Below are 13,167 nucleotides of genomic sequence, written 5' to 3'. Positions count from 1 at the left end.
ACGCCGGCCGGTGGAAGGCGAGCGGTGGGGCCGCGCCCGTTCCAGGCAGGCGCCGGGCTGCTCGCCCCGGAAGCGCCGCTGGCTCCAAAGGGCCCCGCCGCCGCCGGCGCTCGGAGGGGCCGGGCCCCGCTCCGCTCCCGGGGGGAGCCGCCGGGCCGGGCCTCCGGAGCCCCGTCAGGCCGTCTGGGAGCGGCGGGTGCCCGGGGGCTGCCCCGCCGAACCTCGCCCCCGGCTCGCAGGGCCGGCGGCGGGAAGGAGGCCGCCCCGTCTCCATCGGCTTCGTTTTTCTGGTCCCGGCGGTTTGAGCGCTGCGTGGATGCGGCGCTGGCTCCGGGGGCGCGGTGATTCAGTTGGTCGGTCAACACTGTCATCGCGCTCACTTCGTTGACTTGATTGCCGTGTAATACCAGGTTCCCTTATTTCTTTACACGCTTCAAACGCTTGCGGAGAGATGAGCCTCCAGGTTGTTGAAGGTGACATACTCTGGAGTAGAGTTGCTGGAGCTCTCGGCAAGCTCATTGATAAAGCCGAATAATCAAATTATGTGCTTTATGACTTCCCTGGGTTGCCTGCAGGTTGGAGAAGGACTCGTAACGAAGCATTAGATCGATCACAGCAGGTTGGGGAGATGTGCTGGCAGGTGTCAGGAAGAACTCTTCTCTGCCTTACTTAACTCAGGATCAGGAGATTTTTTTCCTTCCTCTGCCTGGCAGGGGCCAGGGTGGAAGTTAAGACCCCTGGAGACTGGGCAGAGTTTACCCGCTGGAGACTGCCCCATCAGCTTTCTGTGAACTGAACTCTGGGAGGTCACGTACCAATGGAATTGGAACTTCAGTATCTGTTAATAACTTGGTGTGATAAAGCACTAACCACACGCAGCTCCTTTCCTTCCATTCTGCTCTCCTTCCCATCTCTGCATACTCCTCACTTTTGCCTGTTCCTCTCAATAAAAAACTCGTTCAATGATCCACTTTTTAAGAAAAATACTAGCAATGCTGTCTTGCAGAACTCACAGCTGGAAGAAGCCAGTCCCTCCAGGCTGCTGCTTTTCAGAAAAGCTCACTAAAAATTAATTTTTCAAGGCGGCTTAAATTATTCGCTGTCCTCCTATAACAAATGCTGCAACACTCCACTGCTAAATTGCCTTTTAACTTTATTGGCTACTGCATCCATCATTTCCAATAAAAATAAAGCTAGCAGTTATCTTTGGTAAGAGCATGTTGTGACACCGATTGTGCTGAGAAAAGGGAGTGGTGTCTATTCAGGTCAGTTGGGAGGAATGGCTTGTTGCAGGGTAGAAGAACTTAAAATAAATCTTCTGAAACCTGCTTGAGAAACTAAGACTCATCAGTTTTAAGAAATTTCATCCTTATATAACATATAACACTTGTCTCTGTGGACCACTCTATAGGGAACCACAGCCCTACCCACAGGGAGAGGCAGCCAAAAGGCAGGTAACCAGCCTTTACCAACTACATTGCAAGGTCTGACAACCCCAGAGAGTGCCCATCAGTCTCACTTATCTTATTTTCTCTTAATCAGCATGAAGAGAGGAGTGTTGATTACTGAAGTGGTGGGTCTAGGATTAGAACCATGTCCTCTTCTGCTTCAGGATCCATCCTGTGTAAAGAGACACTAAAAGCTGGTCCAGGAACTCTGTGATCCTCTCCTGCAGTCTCTTGGCACCTACAGTCCACTTTGCTCACTCACTGAAAGTGTAAGTGGCTGTTTGTATCTGCAGCATCTGATGCTCTTGAACCAATAAGGAAGGTGGCTGGTTCCTGGGGAAGTCATTTTGGGAAAGGTGAGTTTTAGTATGAAATCTTGACATTTCTTAGTCCTCCTCTGAACACTGGCTGGAGGTCTGTGCATATCTAGGAGGGAGACCTTCCTGCATGTCTTGCAAAAAGGTTTCTGTGCCTGTCCAGTCCATGTAATTCATCAGAATTGGGAACCACCATGTCAGCATGGACCTTTATATTGCTCAAAAAGGCTTTGGAGTACAGGCACAGGGTCCAGGGAGGAAGGAAAATGCAAAGAGAAACTGTGTTACTGTTTTCCTGTCAGGGAAAAAAAAAAAAAAAAAAAAAAAAGGCAAAAAAATCGAGGCCTGATGAGGAGGGGAGTTCCTAAGTTGTGAAATAAGAGGCTTGGAAGCTATTTTGTGACTTGGAGAACGAAGGGGAATGATCAGCATCATGAACAGGAAAGGCACAGAACAGGCAGTGCCCCAGGCAAAAGGTATTTTCTATTCCTGGTGCTAAACTAGTATTAATGAAGAGCAAAGCCTGAATAAACCACTCAGACCTTCAGGGTCCAGACTGAGAAGGCTGCTTTAGCCCTATGCGCTTGCTTACACCTTCAAGTAACTGTTTTCTTTCTATTCTTGCATTGAACTAATTGCAAATACACAGTTTTGAAGGGGCTGGAGTTGCTTTTGTAGGCTTATGCTTGCCAGTGTGCACAGACCTGCTTGTAGCTGTCTTAATGTCTTAAAAACCTTATTTAAAATCTCAGTTTGAAAGTCAATGTATATTGGACACCCATATTCCCTACCCTCTTCAGAAAAGGGTGGAAAATTAAGCCAAAGAGCTCTGCAAGACCTAGACATATCATATTTCTTCCTTATAAAATGGCTGTACAAGAATGAAACAAGGCATGGAAATACTTTAGGAAGCAACATGTGGAATTTTTTTCCCAGAGATGGAATTTCTCTGGAATTCTCACTGTGATGCTTCCCCATTCACTTCCCTCTAACTCTGTCCACTGAAGAGGAGGAGCTCAGAGAGACAAAAAGCTTTGCCTTTGCCCCCCTCTGCTGCAGCCTGGACCCTGAAGGACTGGGTCCTTTGTAGTTCCCAGTGTGGCTTCTCCCCTGCTGCTCGCTCTGAGTGCTGCTGTCTAGCTAGTTATCTGCAGGTTTTAGCACTCTGTTTATTGTTAGTTCCACCAAATCTCCTGTATAATGTGAGTTTCCTCTGTTGCTATACAAGAAGAAAAGCTATATAAATTTGAGGTTTGTAGAAACCTGCTCTGTGATTGGCGATCTGTGTAATTGGTGGTGAGACCAATGGTAGTAGAGCTGAAAGTTTTCAGCTTTTTTGAGCAGTATGTTAGCTAAATCCCATATGCTCTTATAAAATCTAGCTTATTTTCCTGTCTCCTTTTAAGCACGTTTGTTCTAATTGTGATGCTGACCTTAATGTATGTATCACTTAATGCCATTCCTGCATTGAGTTCCTTCATTGCACTCTCAGGCCTTGACCAGTTTCATCCCACCTCCCAAAGAAATCTTCCTCCTGGACCTGCAGCACAGAGATCTTCAAAGAGGGAGGAAAAAGAAAGGAAAGAGCAAAATAAAACAGGACCATCAAGCAACATCAGTCTTGTGACACCCTTCCTCACAGCAGTCGCTTCTGTGATGTTGCATCATTTCTAAAAATAGAACTCAAGGTCCTTTGGGAAATGGCACTTGTATTTGTTCTGAAAAGTACGCTGTGTGTTTTGAGTCTTATTTTAAAAAGCCATGAACCAAGTAGAAGAATGGAGTGGGCTTTAAGATGCTTTATTTCCCTGTTCTCACATCTAGTCCTGCTTCTTAGTGGTGATAATGGACTTCAGAAGGTCCAAACAGCATTGTTCATTGCTCTTCAGAGCTAAAATAAAAGATGAAGGGAGATCGCAGGAAAGCAATACACCGTGAGACTGTGTGAGGGAGATTTGTACAGAAGCATGTTGTTTTCTCTAGCCACAGGTGCTTCTTGCCTCCTGGTAGCTTAAAGAAATAGAAAAATAATAGCACAAGTAATTAAATTCAGGGAAAACAGGCAGGACAGACTGATTGGAACAGTCTTTTGATGAAAAATCAAGGAAAATGACACAGGTAGGAGTGGAAAGTACAGTTCAAAGGAGTATGAGTTGCAGTAACAATTTAAAACAGCATCTCAGTTGCCTTCCTGGGTCAGACTGAGCTCTTCCGGTGCCTGGTATATTTCCAGAACTGACTCATAAAGACTCTTCAGAAGGAGTAAGATACTAAAACTAAAAGGTTTTATAAAATTTTAAATTAAATTTGATCTTTGAGAGTACTGAAGCAAAGGGCAAATTTTACAATATATGGGAGCCTAGTCAGCAAGGAGATGGTAAAAGATTTCACCTCCTGTAGCTGGCTGCATGGGCCATCTTCACTGCCTCAGGTAGGGTTGTGGCTGTGTTATTTTCTCAACTGTGGACTCAGATAAAGGTTTGGCTTCAGCTTCCTATCCTCAGCAGCTGTAAGTCTTCTTCAACTTCCATACAATTGCAATAAAACAAAAAAATCCCTGTGTTCGCACTCAGAAGGGAGGTACTGGAATGTGAAGTAACATGACAAAAAGCAGAAGAGGGGGATCAGAATTGACAGTGAAAGGCAAGTCCGCAGTCTGTGCTTTGCTCTTAAATTAAACTTTTCTTCATCTGGTCTTTCACTACTTGAGTAGCTTAATCTGGACAAATCCCATTTTATAATGTCTCCAAAATGATGCAGGAGGTGGATTATACGCTGGCCTAGGTTTTGTCATGCCAGGAACAGAGGGTGTGTGTGACCACACGGCCACCTCTGTGTAACAATCTGGAGCATGGTCACCGCATGGAGTGGCGCTGGTGTGGACTGATGCCTACCTGGTAAATTCACTCCTGAAGGATTTACAAGGGTAATTTTTGTGGCGTTCCTTTTCCACTTATGTGCTATAGAGGAACAGTTGACAAATTACGGTGGTAGGTGTAATGCTGATGTGAAAAAGCTCAGAAACTGTTTTGTTGGAATCTGTGAAATCCCTGGGGTTATTGAGAATTTCCTCTTCTGCTCCATTGGAATGGACTTGGAGAAACCACATCGTTAGCAGTATATCCTCTAATTTATGTATTAATTTTTGAGGTGCTGCATCATGTCCTTAGCTTGTTGAAGAACATACGTAAGTAAACCTTGACTGTAATTGTTTTAATTAGATTCAAGATGCATTTTTTCAGACGCAGCAGAGAAGCTGAGGGTCTCGGTTCCCTCTGTAGAAACTACACGTGTTTCAGGGCAAACTCGTGGCTCACCTTCCTTGGGCCGGGGACTTCAGAAGCGCGGCAGATGGCTGTCAAACCTGGCAGCCTGTATCAGTGTCATCCGTAAAACATTGAGGGCAAGTAGAGGGGAAGAAATGCGCCAGGTTTGAGGAGGCCCAAGGGGACGAGACAGAGGGGTCACCCGTGGGGGAGCGTCAAGGCAAGGCGCCGGTTAGGAGCGAGGGCGGCCAGCAGCGGCCCAGGGTGCGATGCTGGAGGAAAGGGGGGTGCCCAGCGCAAGTCGAGGCGGCGGGGCGCCGCGTCCCGGCGGCCATTTTGAAGAGGACAATACCCGCCGCACGGCAGAGGCCCGCTGCGCCCGGCGGGGCGGGGCGGGGCGCGCGCACGCAGCGCGGGCAGCTGCCGAGGGCGCGCGCACGCTCCGCCTCCCCGCCGCCGCGTTATGTAACGGCCCGGGGCGCGCGCGCGCCCTCCCTTCCCACCCCCGCCCCCCGCCGCTTGTCCCCGCCCCCCCTCTCCCCTCCCCCCGCCCGCCGGGGCCCAATGGGCGGCGAGGCCGCGCCGCGGGGGGGGCGGGGGAGAGCCCGGCGGACGGGGCGGGCGCGCGCACGCACGGGGGCAAGGCGCGGCCCCGCGGCAGTGCGTGCGCGCTCCCTTCCCCCCCCCGCCTTCCCCTCTCTCTCTCTCTCTCTCTCTCCCTCCTCTCTCTCTCCTCCGCCGCGCTCGGCCGCTTCTTCCCCCCCTTTGTGAGGCGCTCGGAGTGGCCCGGACATCGCTGACTCGCCATGGCCGACGAGAAGCCCAAGGTGAGGCAGGCGCCCTCCCGCCCTCTTCGCTTCCCTCCCTCGCCCCCCCCCCGCCGCCTCGCTTCACCCCTCAGGCGGCGGCGGGAGGCCGGGGCCCGGCCGGGAGCCCGGCCCCGGTCCGGCCAGCCAACGGCCTTGGCTCCGCCGCGCCGGCTTTGCGCGCCATTTTCCTGCGCACCCAGGCCGCGGCCGCTTTCCCGCCCTGCCGGGGGAGGGGGGCCGGGGCCGCAGCCTCCCGGGGCGGGCGGAGGATCCCCGGGGAGGGCGGCGGGGAAAGGGGGGGGCCGAGGGGGGCGAATCCGGGCTCCCTTCCCGCCCTCCTCAGGGAGAGAGGCAGGTCCGGAGGCGGTTGCTGCTGCTGCCTTCCTCCTCCTTCTCCTCCTCCTCTTTGCGGGGCCGGATCTGGCCTCCCCTGCACGGCTGGCGCTGGCTCGGGCGCAGCATCCCCGCTCGCAATCAGCTTTTCGCTGGGGCACTTGCCAGCCCCTTCCCGTGCGGTGCCGCTGGCAGGAGCACGCCGGGGCCTTTCTGCCGCGGGCGGGGCGGGCGCCCATCGCTCCCGGCCCCTTTTGTGCTGCCTCTCGCCCCAGCTCCCCTGGCCGCGGGAGGGGCCGCCCGGGGGGGCTCCTGCGGGCGGAGGGGAGCTTCGGGGAAAAAAAAAAAAAAAAACCCCAAAAAAAACAAAACACAAAAAATAAACAAGCAAACAAAAAAAAACACAGGGAAAAAAGAACCCCACAAACTAGCGAATGCCGCGCTGCCACCCTTCTCTTTTTTTTTTTTCTTTTTAAATTTTTTTTTTTTTTAATTTCCAAACACCACCCCACCCCCCCATTTTTAAACTGAATTTGAAGGCGCCAGAAGATAATAAACGGGGGCGGGCCGGTGTGCCGGGGCCTGGAGCGCGGCGGGCGGGGGAGCTGACACATGGCAGGGACCCGCACCCTGGCCGTGGCCATCCGACACCCTCGCCGCTTCCCTGGCCTCGGGTCGCTTCTCCTAAAGAAAACAAAGATGAAAACGCTGCTGGGCACCTCTGGAGAGGGCGCTGCCTAAGAGCTGGGTAGCATTGACTCTTCTCTTTGCCTCTGCTCTGATACTCTGCATCGTAACAGGAGCAATGGAGTTGAAAGTTGGTTTCTCTGCAGTTTCTGTATGTGGCTTCTAATGGAAGCGAGAGGATCTGGCTGCTTATTTAGGAGGGTTTTTTGAAGGAGAAAGCTTAGTTCTCAGGTTTTGTCACCTTTTCGGATACAGGCCTTTAAAGTGTCTTGAAGTTTTCTTCAGAAGTACCTCAACTGATATGAAAGAGTTTGAGATATACCAAGAAAGAGACTTGCTGGTGGTTGAGCTCATAGTTATAACGTAAATAACTATTTCTTTGATTTGGAACAGTAGCCTTGCATATTATTTTGCTTTTGATAGAAATAACTTTTTAATTTGTTGTAAAACAACTGGCCTAGTAAGTCTTCACTGCTACTTTGCATGTTAACCAATCTCAAGAATGACAACTAATACTAGTAAGGTTTAGGTGTTTTTTTGTGCGTGACTTTTTTTATTTGAAAAGCAAAAAGTACTGACTGACCTTTATTTCCTAATTCGAAGTTTCAAGTGGGTAAACAACTACAATATCTTCATTTCCTCCTTTTTAATGACCTGTTGCGCTTTGATAAAATGTTAACTTCTTGTTTCATACCTTTTGAAAAAGTGTTGTGTTTTTTGTTTTTTTTTTTTTCTTTCCTCAACAGGAAGGAGTGAAGACTGAAAACAATGACCACATTAATCTGAAGGTGGCAGGACAAGATGGGTCTGTGGTGCAGTTTAAGATTAAGAGGCATACACCACTTAGTAAACTAATGAAAGCCTATTGTGAACGACAGGTATGGTTCTTGTATGATCATCAGGAGAACCAGTCTCTGGGGGAGAGGTGATCTCCATAGAGATAGATGAAGGCAGTAAAGTCTTAAAACTGTGTAAATGTGCAAAATGATAAAGATTTAACAGAAACTAATTGTGTTGTGGAAAGTCTCTTGTTTTTAGGATCTGTTATAGATTGGCCTAAGGGGGTTGTGACAGGAAATGGGTAAAATGAAGATCCGTTGTTATCTTTGTGAAATCTGCATTATAGGTGTAGACTGTTGGGAGGCAACTTACTCTACTGCTCAGAAATATCAGTATGGAAAGGGTGGGTTAGGAACCTGTGGTATGAATTTAGGATAGAGAGTTGAGTGATAATCAGAGGTATTTTTATAATTTGGAGTAACTATTTGGTCTGGTCATAGACTTGTGATTTATTGTATTGCTGTATTAAGATGAGAACATCAGTGAGTATTTTAGGGATTAAAAGCATCTAATATCTAGCTTGAGAAGGAACTTGTACATTTAATGTTGAGCTTTGTTTTTTTTTCTTGTGGCCTAGTAGTCGAATCAATCCTCTGAGGACAAAAAAATGTATTTTGCTAGCGTAGTAGCAACTGCACCCAGCCTGTTAGGTTGCAGGCAGCTATTGCAAGTTTTAAAAACACCTGTGTAAGAATAGTGCTATTTAACACTTTCTTCTGAAGCTTTTGATTATGAAAATTTTGTCTCTGCTGTCCATGATTTTTTTTTTAATGAGTGTCTGCCTTTAAAAAGTTCCATCTCTACAAAAATGTTTATAACTGGGAAGGTTGTTTTTTCAACACAGATATGCAGTGATACTATCAAATACAATAAAATCAGTATAAAATATTGAGGTAATTATTTCACCACCAGGAGAAACAAAACACCAGTTCACATAGAGTGGTAAAACCTCTTTGGTTTACCCTTGGCTACAATAGGATAGTGAGACAAATAAAGACAAGGAAAATCAGTTCTTACGGAAAACATGAATATGTTCTTGTATGGGTATTCTGGGGATAAATTAGTGAATGTCTGAGGCTGTGAGCTCATTTTCCCTACCTCTGTCATACAAATTAATGTTATAGTATATAAATCATTGTGTATTGCTTTTTCCAAACACAAAGTGCAGTTATATCTGTCTTTTGGGGAGTTGGAGGGTTGGTTAATTGTTTGTCAAGTCCTGGGAAATATGATTTTAGAAGTACCATTTCTACTTCAGTTACTTGGATACGAACGGAAGTAAGATTCTAAAACTTTTCACCTAAATTTCTAATCTGGTTTAAAAAACCAAAAACCCCCAGGTGTCAGTGGGAGTGAAACAAAATCTTTAGAATGGGAGGCATTTTTTCTGATTTCAGTTTTAAGCTAGTAGGTGTCCAAAGGATATTTCTGTGGAGATGGACTTGTCTTGAAATTTTGTTTCTTAGGTGCTTACTTCTCAAACTTTGTGTAAAAGCATTTGTTCTGTGTATCTCTAAAAGTTAGGTTTTGTTTGTGTTCCTAACTAGGAATACCCGACCTTAAAATCTTTAAGCTGTGGACTTTAGATTTAAATTTGGAGAGGTGGAAGCTGTGTATAGTAGAGAATTTAGAAACTTTTAAGAATGAAAATCACGTATTGCATATAGTAGACCTAAAATGGAAGTAATTTAACTTTGAATTATATGTTTAGAAGATGAAAGCTATTTGCAGTGGCTTTAAGTGGGAAAAAATCATCCATGGAATATACCTAGTTGTTGTGGATACTAATCTCACCAAGGTTCAGTTTTTCAGAATGTTTTCAGCTCATAAAGTTGTCAGGAACCTGCAAAAAAACAACACTTTTTGAATAGAAATTATATATTTTAAGAAACACAATGTTGGAGAAAACGGTTCAAACCAAATGTTGCTGTGCAAAAATGTGTTGCTGCCATGACACTTAGCCACATGGTTTTCTTAAAGAAGATGATGTTCTGAGTGAACACTGCAGAATCTTAGTCACACTAGAGAAGGCATTTTGCTGTGAACTATAAAGTCTTACCAAGAAGTTTACTCATTCTTTATTAAAATATTTTTCCTGACAAATCAACTTCTCAAAAATAATTACTACACTAAGTTTTCTTTTGTGTGTTACATTTGCTCTTGCAAGGCTAAATGAAGGCTTCTTTTCTAATTCAGAGATGCCAGAGCAGCACCATGGATTACATTGGATTTACTTCAAAACCAACTAGACTTCTTGTATTTTTAGATACTCTGTAGAGAGTGGATAGAACTGGGAAAGAAGTAGACACCAAGGTTCTTCATTCTGGTCGTATCCTCAAACTTCATTAATCTTCTGCAGAATGTATTGTGCTGTAGAATACCTTTGAAAACTAACTTGTGAATTTGAAGCTTATGTTAGTAGAAAGGATTGCTGCTATTTAGTTATCTTTTTCAATCTGTTAGCTCAAGTGAGAATGACTAGTATTCTGAGGATGGAAGAGGATCAGCAAAATTACTATTGTGTTGTAGAAATGCTAGTTCAAAATACTATTCAGTAGTGTCTGGAAGTAGAAGGTTCCTTTCGTTTTTTCTTGAAAGTTCCGTCTGTGCATGGAAAAACTTTGATCCATTGATTTCTTGTTAATAGGTACTCAAGGTCAAAAAGTTACCACTGCCTACTCTTTGCTGCTGCAGACTAATAGATGGTGGTTGCATTTCTGGAAACAATACTTTAGAATACCTTTGCTTTTGGGGAAGATTAAAAAGGAGTGCTGAATATTACTGTTTGGCATTTGTTACCCAAAGTGCTGCATCTAATTTTCAAGTGAAATATTGTTAAAAGCACTATAAAAATCCTGGCCTTTGGGGTGAGACTTGTGTACTAGAAATTGCTTTATTTTAAATTACAGTCAGTGGGGGCACTGTTGCTTCTCTTAGTTATTGGACACAATGCAATTTTTAATACAAAACAGATTGCAAGGATTTGTAGTGAAATGCCTTAAAGTCAGTGCATGAGGGAGTACGAAAACTGTATCACGCATTATGAATGGTGGTTTTTAATGACCACACTGCAATTCCAGTGACAAGTTTGTGAGAAAACTAGTGAGTACTTTTACACCAGACTTATTTCCCTTTGTTACTTCTCTTTGTCCAGGGGTTGTCAATGAGGCAAATCAGATTCCGGTTCGATGGGCAGCCAATTAATGAAACAGACACACCTGCACAGGTAAACAGCAGAAGCAAGAGCTGTATTTGAAATTTGCTTCAGGAGTTGATGCTTCTGTTTCACATAAAATACATGTGTAACTATGTATATTAGTGATAGAACTTGATCTTCTTTTACCATTATTTTGGCATGACTAGTTCAAAACTATTGGAAATGGAATCTAAGACTTTAGTGTTTTGAATAATAAGTCTGTATCACTCTTGTAATAAAATAAGAAAATGAAGTACAGTGTACAGATGGTGAAACTGTCACTTTATTGAGTCACGGTTCTGAGATAGGAATTGGTAAGTTAAGAACTGAGTTTTTCCTGAAGTGGTGGCTTTATTTTTTTTACAAAAGCTTGCCAGGATGTTATCAGAGATCCTGTTTTCAAACCTGCATTTGTAATAAGAAAGTAATTTTATGTTATTTGTAATTTGAAGCTCTTTTTCAGCAGCATAAAAGTAATGAATAATGTGAAGTTTGGGTTGTCTGTAAGTGGTTAAAATGAACACCATTCCAAGAACAGAATAGTTCACTGTGACTTCAGTATTTTTCTGGACTGCTCCACGTAGCTGTATTCAATCAGCCTTTCCAAGTGATACAGTTTTATATGCTTTTCAGAACCACTTGTTACGAAATAAGAGACTCCTGGTTTTAGATGTATAGTACATCTGTATTCCAAGCAGTAGCTCCAAAGAATGTGCCTCTTACGGCCACAATCTATGCAACTTTTTAACCTGGAATACTGATAATTGAGGCAAGAGGGTGCATTTTTCTCCAACCGTGTTATGCTGAAGCTAAGGATCAGTCTATTTATAGCTGCAGTAAATGCCATAGACCGGTTTGATTTCCTGGAGCAGAAATTGCGACTGTTTAGAAATACAACTTATATTAGGTATAGCAACTCCTTCAATCTTGGTACAGATTTTGTCAGTGGGTAGCATAAACATCCTAGGAATATCAACTGTAAAAATTATGGTGAAAAATTAATGCAGTATTGCTGTTCTTCACTGGCAGTTTGTTACATGGGTGACCATGTAAAGTGTCTTTAATTTTTTTTTGTGCTTGCTGGTGCTTGGTTTTACTGCCTGGTTGTGCTAGGGGCCTTAATTATAGTCTACTTTCTTTAATGCTGTAGCTGAAACCATTTGCATATCTGAACAGCAGCAGCAAGGTAGAATTGTGACCGTGTTCTGAGGTAGACTGAGGAAGTAAATAGGAGAAAGAAGATGCAATGGCAAAATAGGCAACAGAAGTAAAATATTATGAATGCCAATCTTTTCCATAGGAGTCGTACAATGCACCCTGAAGTTACATACTAGAATTCATTCTAGGACAACAGTTATCAAATGGCATTTTTTTTCCCATGTAATTTCTTTGCTTTTGCATTACAGTGAGATAGGTTAAATGTACAAAGTCATGATGATGGAGGGGAGCGGGGATGGTCTGGTTAAGTGTCGTAAAATGTAAACATGAAGATAGGAAATGTAAGTACAACCCAGCCTTTAGTAGATATCTGAGAAGAGTTGAAAGCCTTTTTTCTCTTTTCTGCTATAGTTGGAAATGGAGGATGAAGATACAATTGATGTGTTCCAGCAGCAAACAGGAGGAGTTTACTAAAAAAACAAAACAAACAAACACACAAAAAAAGAACCTGCTACTTTCCTCTCCAGAACTGTGCTCCCACAGGCGACACATTCACAATTAGAAAAATGAGACTTGGTTCAGCCACATCCTGACTACTGCAGTATAGTTTTCTCTCTTCTCTCTCTGATTTTTTTTTTCCTATTCCTTCTCTTGTACATAAAGTAACTGGTGTATGTGCACAGACATAATGCATATTTTTTTTAACTAAATGGCCAATGGTATGTTTTGATCAACATTTAATGGAGATGGGGTGGGAAAACAAACTGGTTCTGTGAAAATGCCCCTTTCTCCATTAGTGGCATGCTCCGTCTACTTTTATCTTTATATTCCAGTAAGTTATTTTGCTCTCACTGTTAAAAAAACAAAAACCTTGCATACCTTGTTTGATTGGATAATTTCAATGTTTTTCTTTTATCATTGTAAAACCAAGGACAATTTTATAACTTTTTTGTACGTAGCTGTTACATGTAGAGCAATTTCTGTCTAAGTAGGGGTAAATTACTCTTAAAAAAAAAAAAAAATCCTAGATAGTTTTCCCTTCAAGTAAAGCGTCTTGTTGTTTAAATAAACTTCTTGTTTAAAATAACCAGTTTTCTTTATTTTTCTGTGGAG

General features: G+C 44.1%; 1 protein-coding gene and 1 long non-coding RNA gene across 2 annotated transcripts; both read left to right on the top strand.

Moving 5' to 3' along the window:
* The first annotated feature begins 43 nt into the window (after positions 1-43).
* LOC116964049 lies at positions 44-3,544 on the top strand. The gene is made up of 2 exons (XR_004408521.2): positions 44-1,804; positions 3,258-3,544. It is a non-coding gene; the product is annotated as an uncharacterized LOC116964049 (long non-coding RNA).
* Positions 3,545-5,632: 2,088 nt separating this feature from the next.
* SUMO2 (small ubiquitin like modifier 2) lies at positions 5,633-13,141 on the top strand. The gene is made up of 4 exons (XM_042802417.1): positions 5,633-5,858; positions 7,607-7,738; positions 10,855-10,926; positions 12,466-13,141. Exons 1-4 carry the CDS (start codon positions 5,838-5,840, stop codon positions 12,526-12,528), a joined length of 288 nt encoding a protein of 95 aa, XP_042658351.1. The 5' UTR covers positions 5,633-5,837; the 3' UTR covers positions 12,529-13,141.
* The last annotated feature ends 26 nt before the right edge of the window (positions 13,142-13,167 follow it).

Source organism: Tyto alba, unplaced genomic scaffold, assembly GCF_018691265.1.
Source record: "Tyto alba isolate M040663 unplaced genomic scaffold, T.alba_DEE_v4.0 Super-Scaffold_39, whole genome shotgun sequence".
Classification (NCBI taxonomy): domain Eukaryota; kingdom Metazoa; phylum Chordata; class Aves; order Strigiformes; family Tytonidae; genus Tyto; species Tyto alba.
The sequence above is the reverse complement of the archived record's forward strand: the minus strand, read 5'-3'. Positions and strand labels throughout refer to the sequence as shown.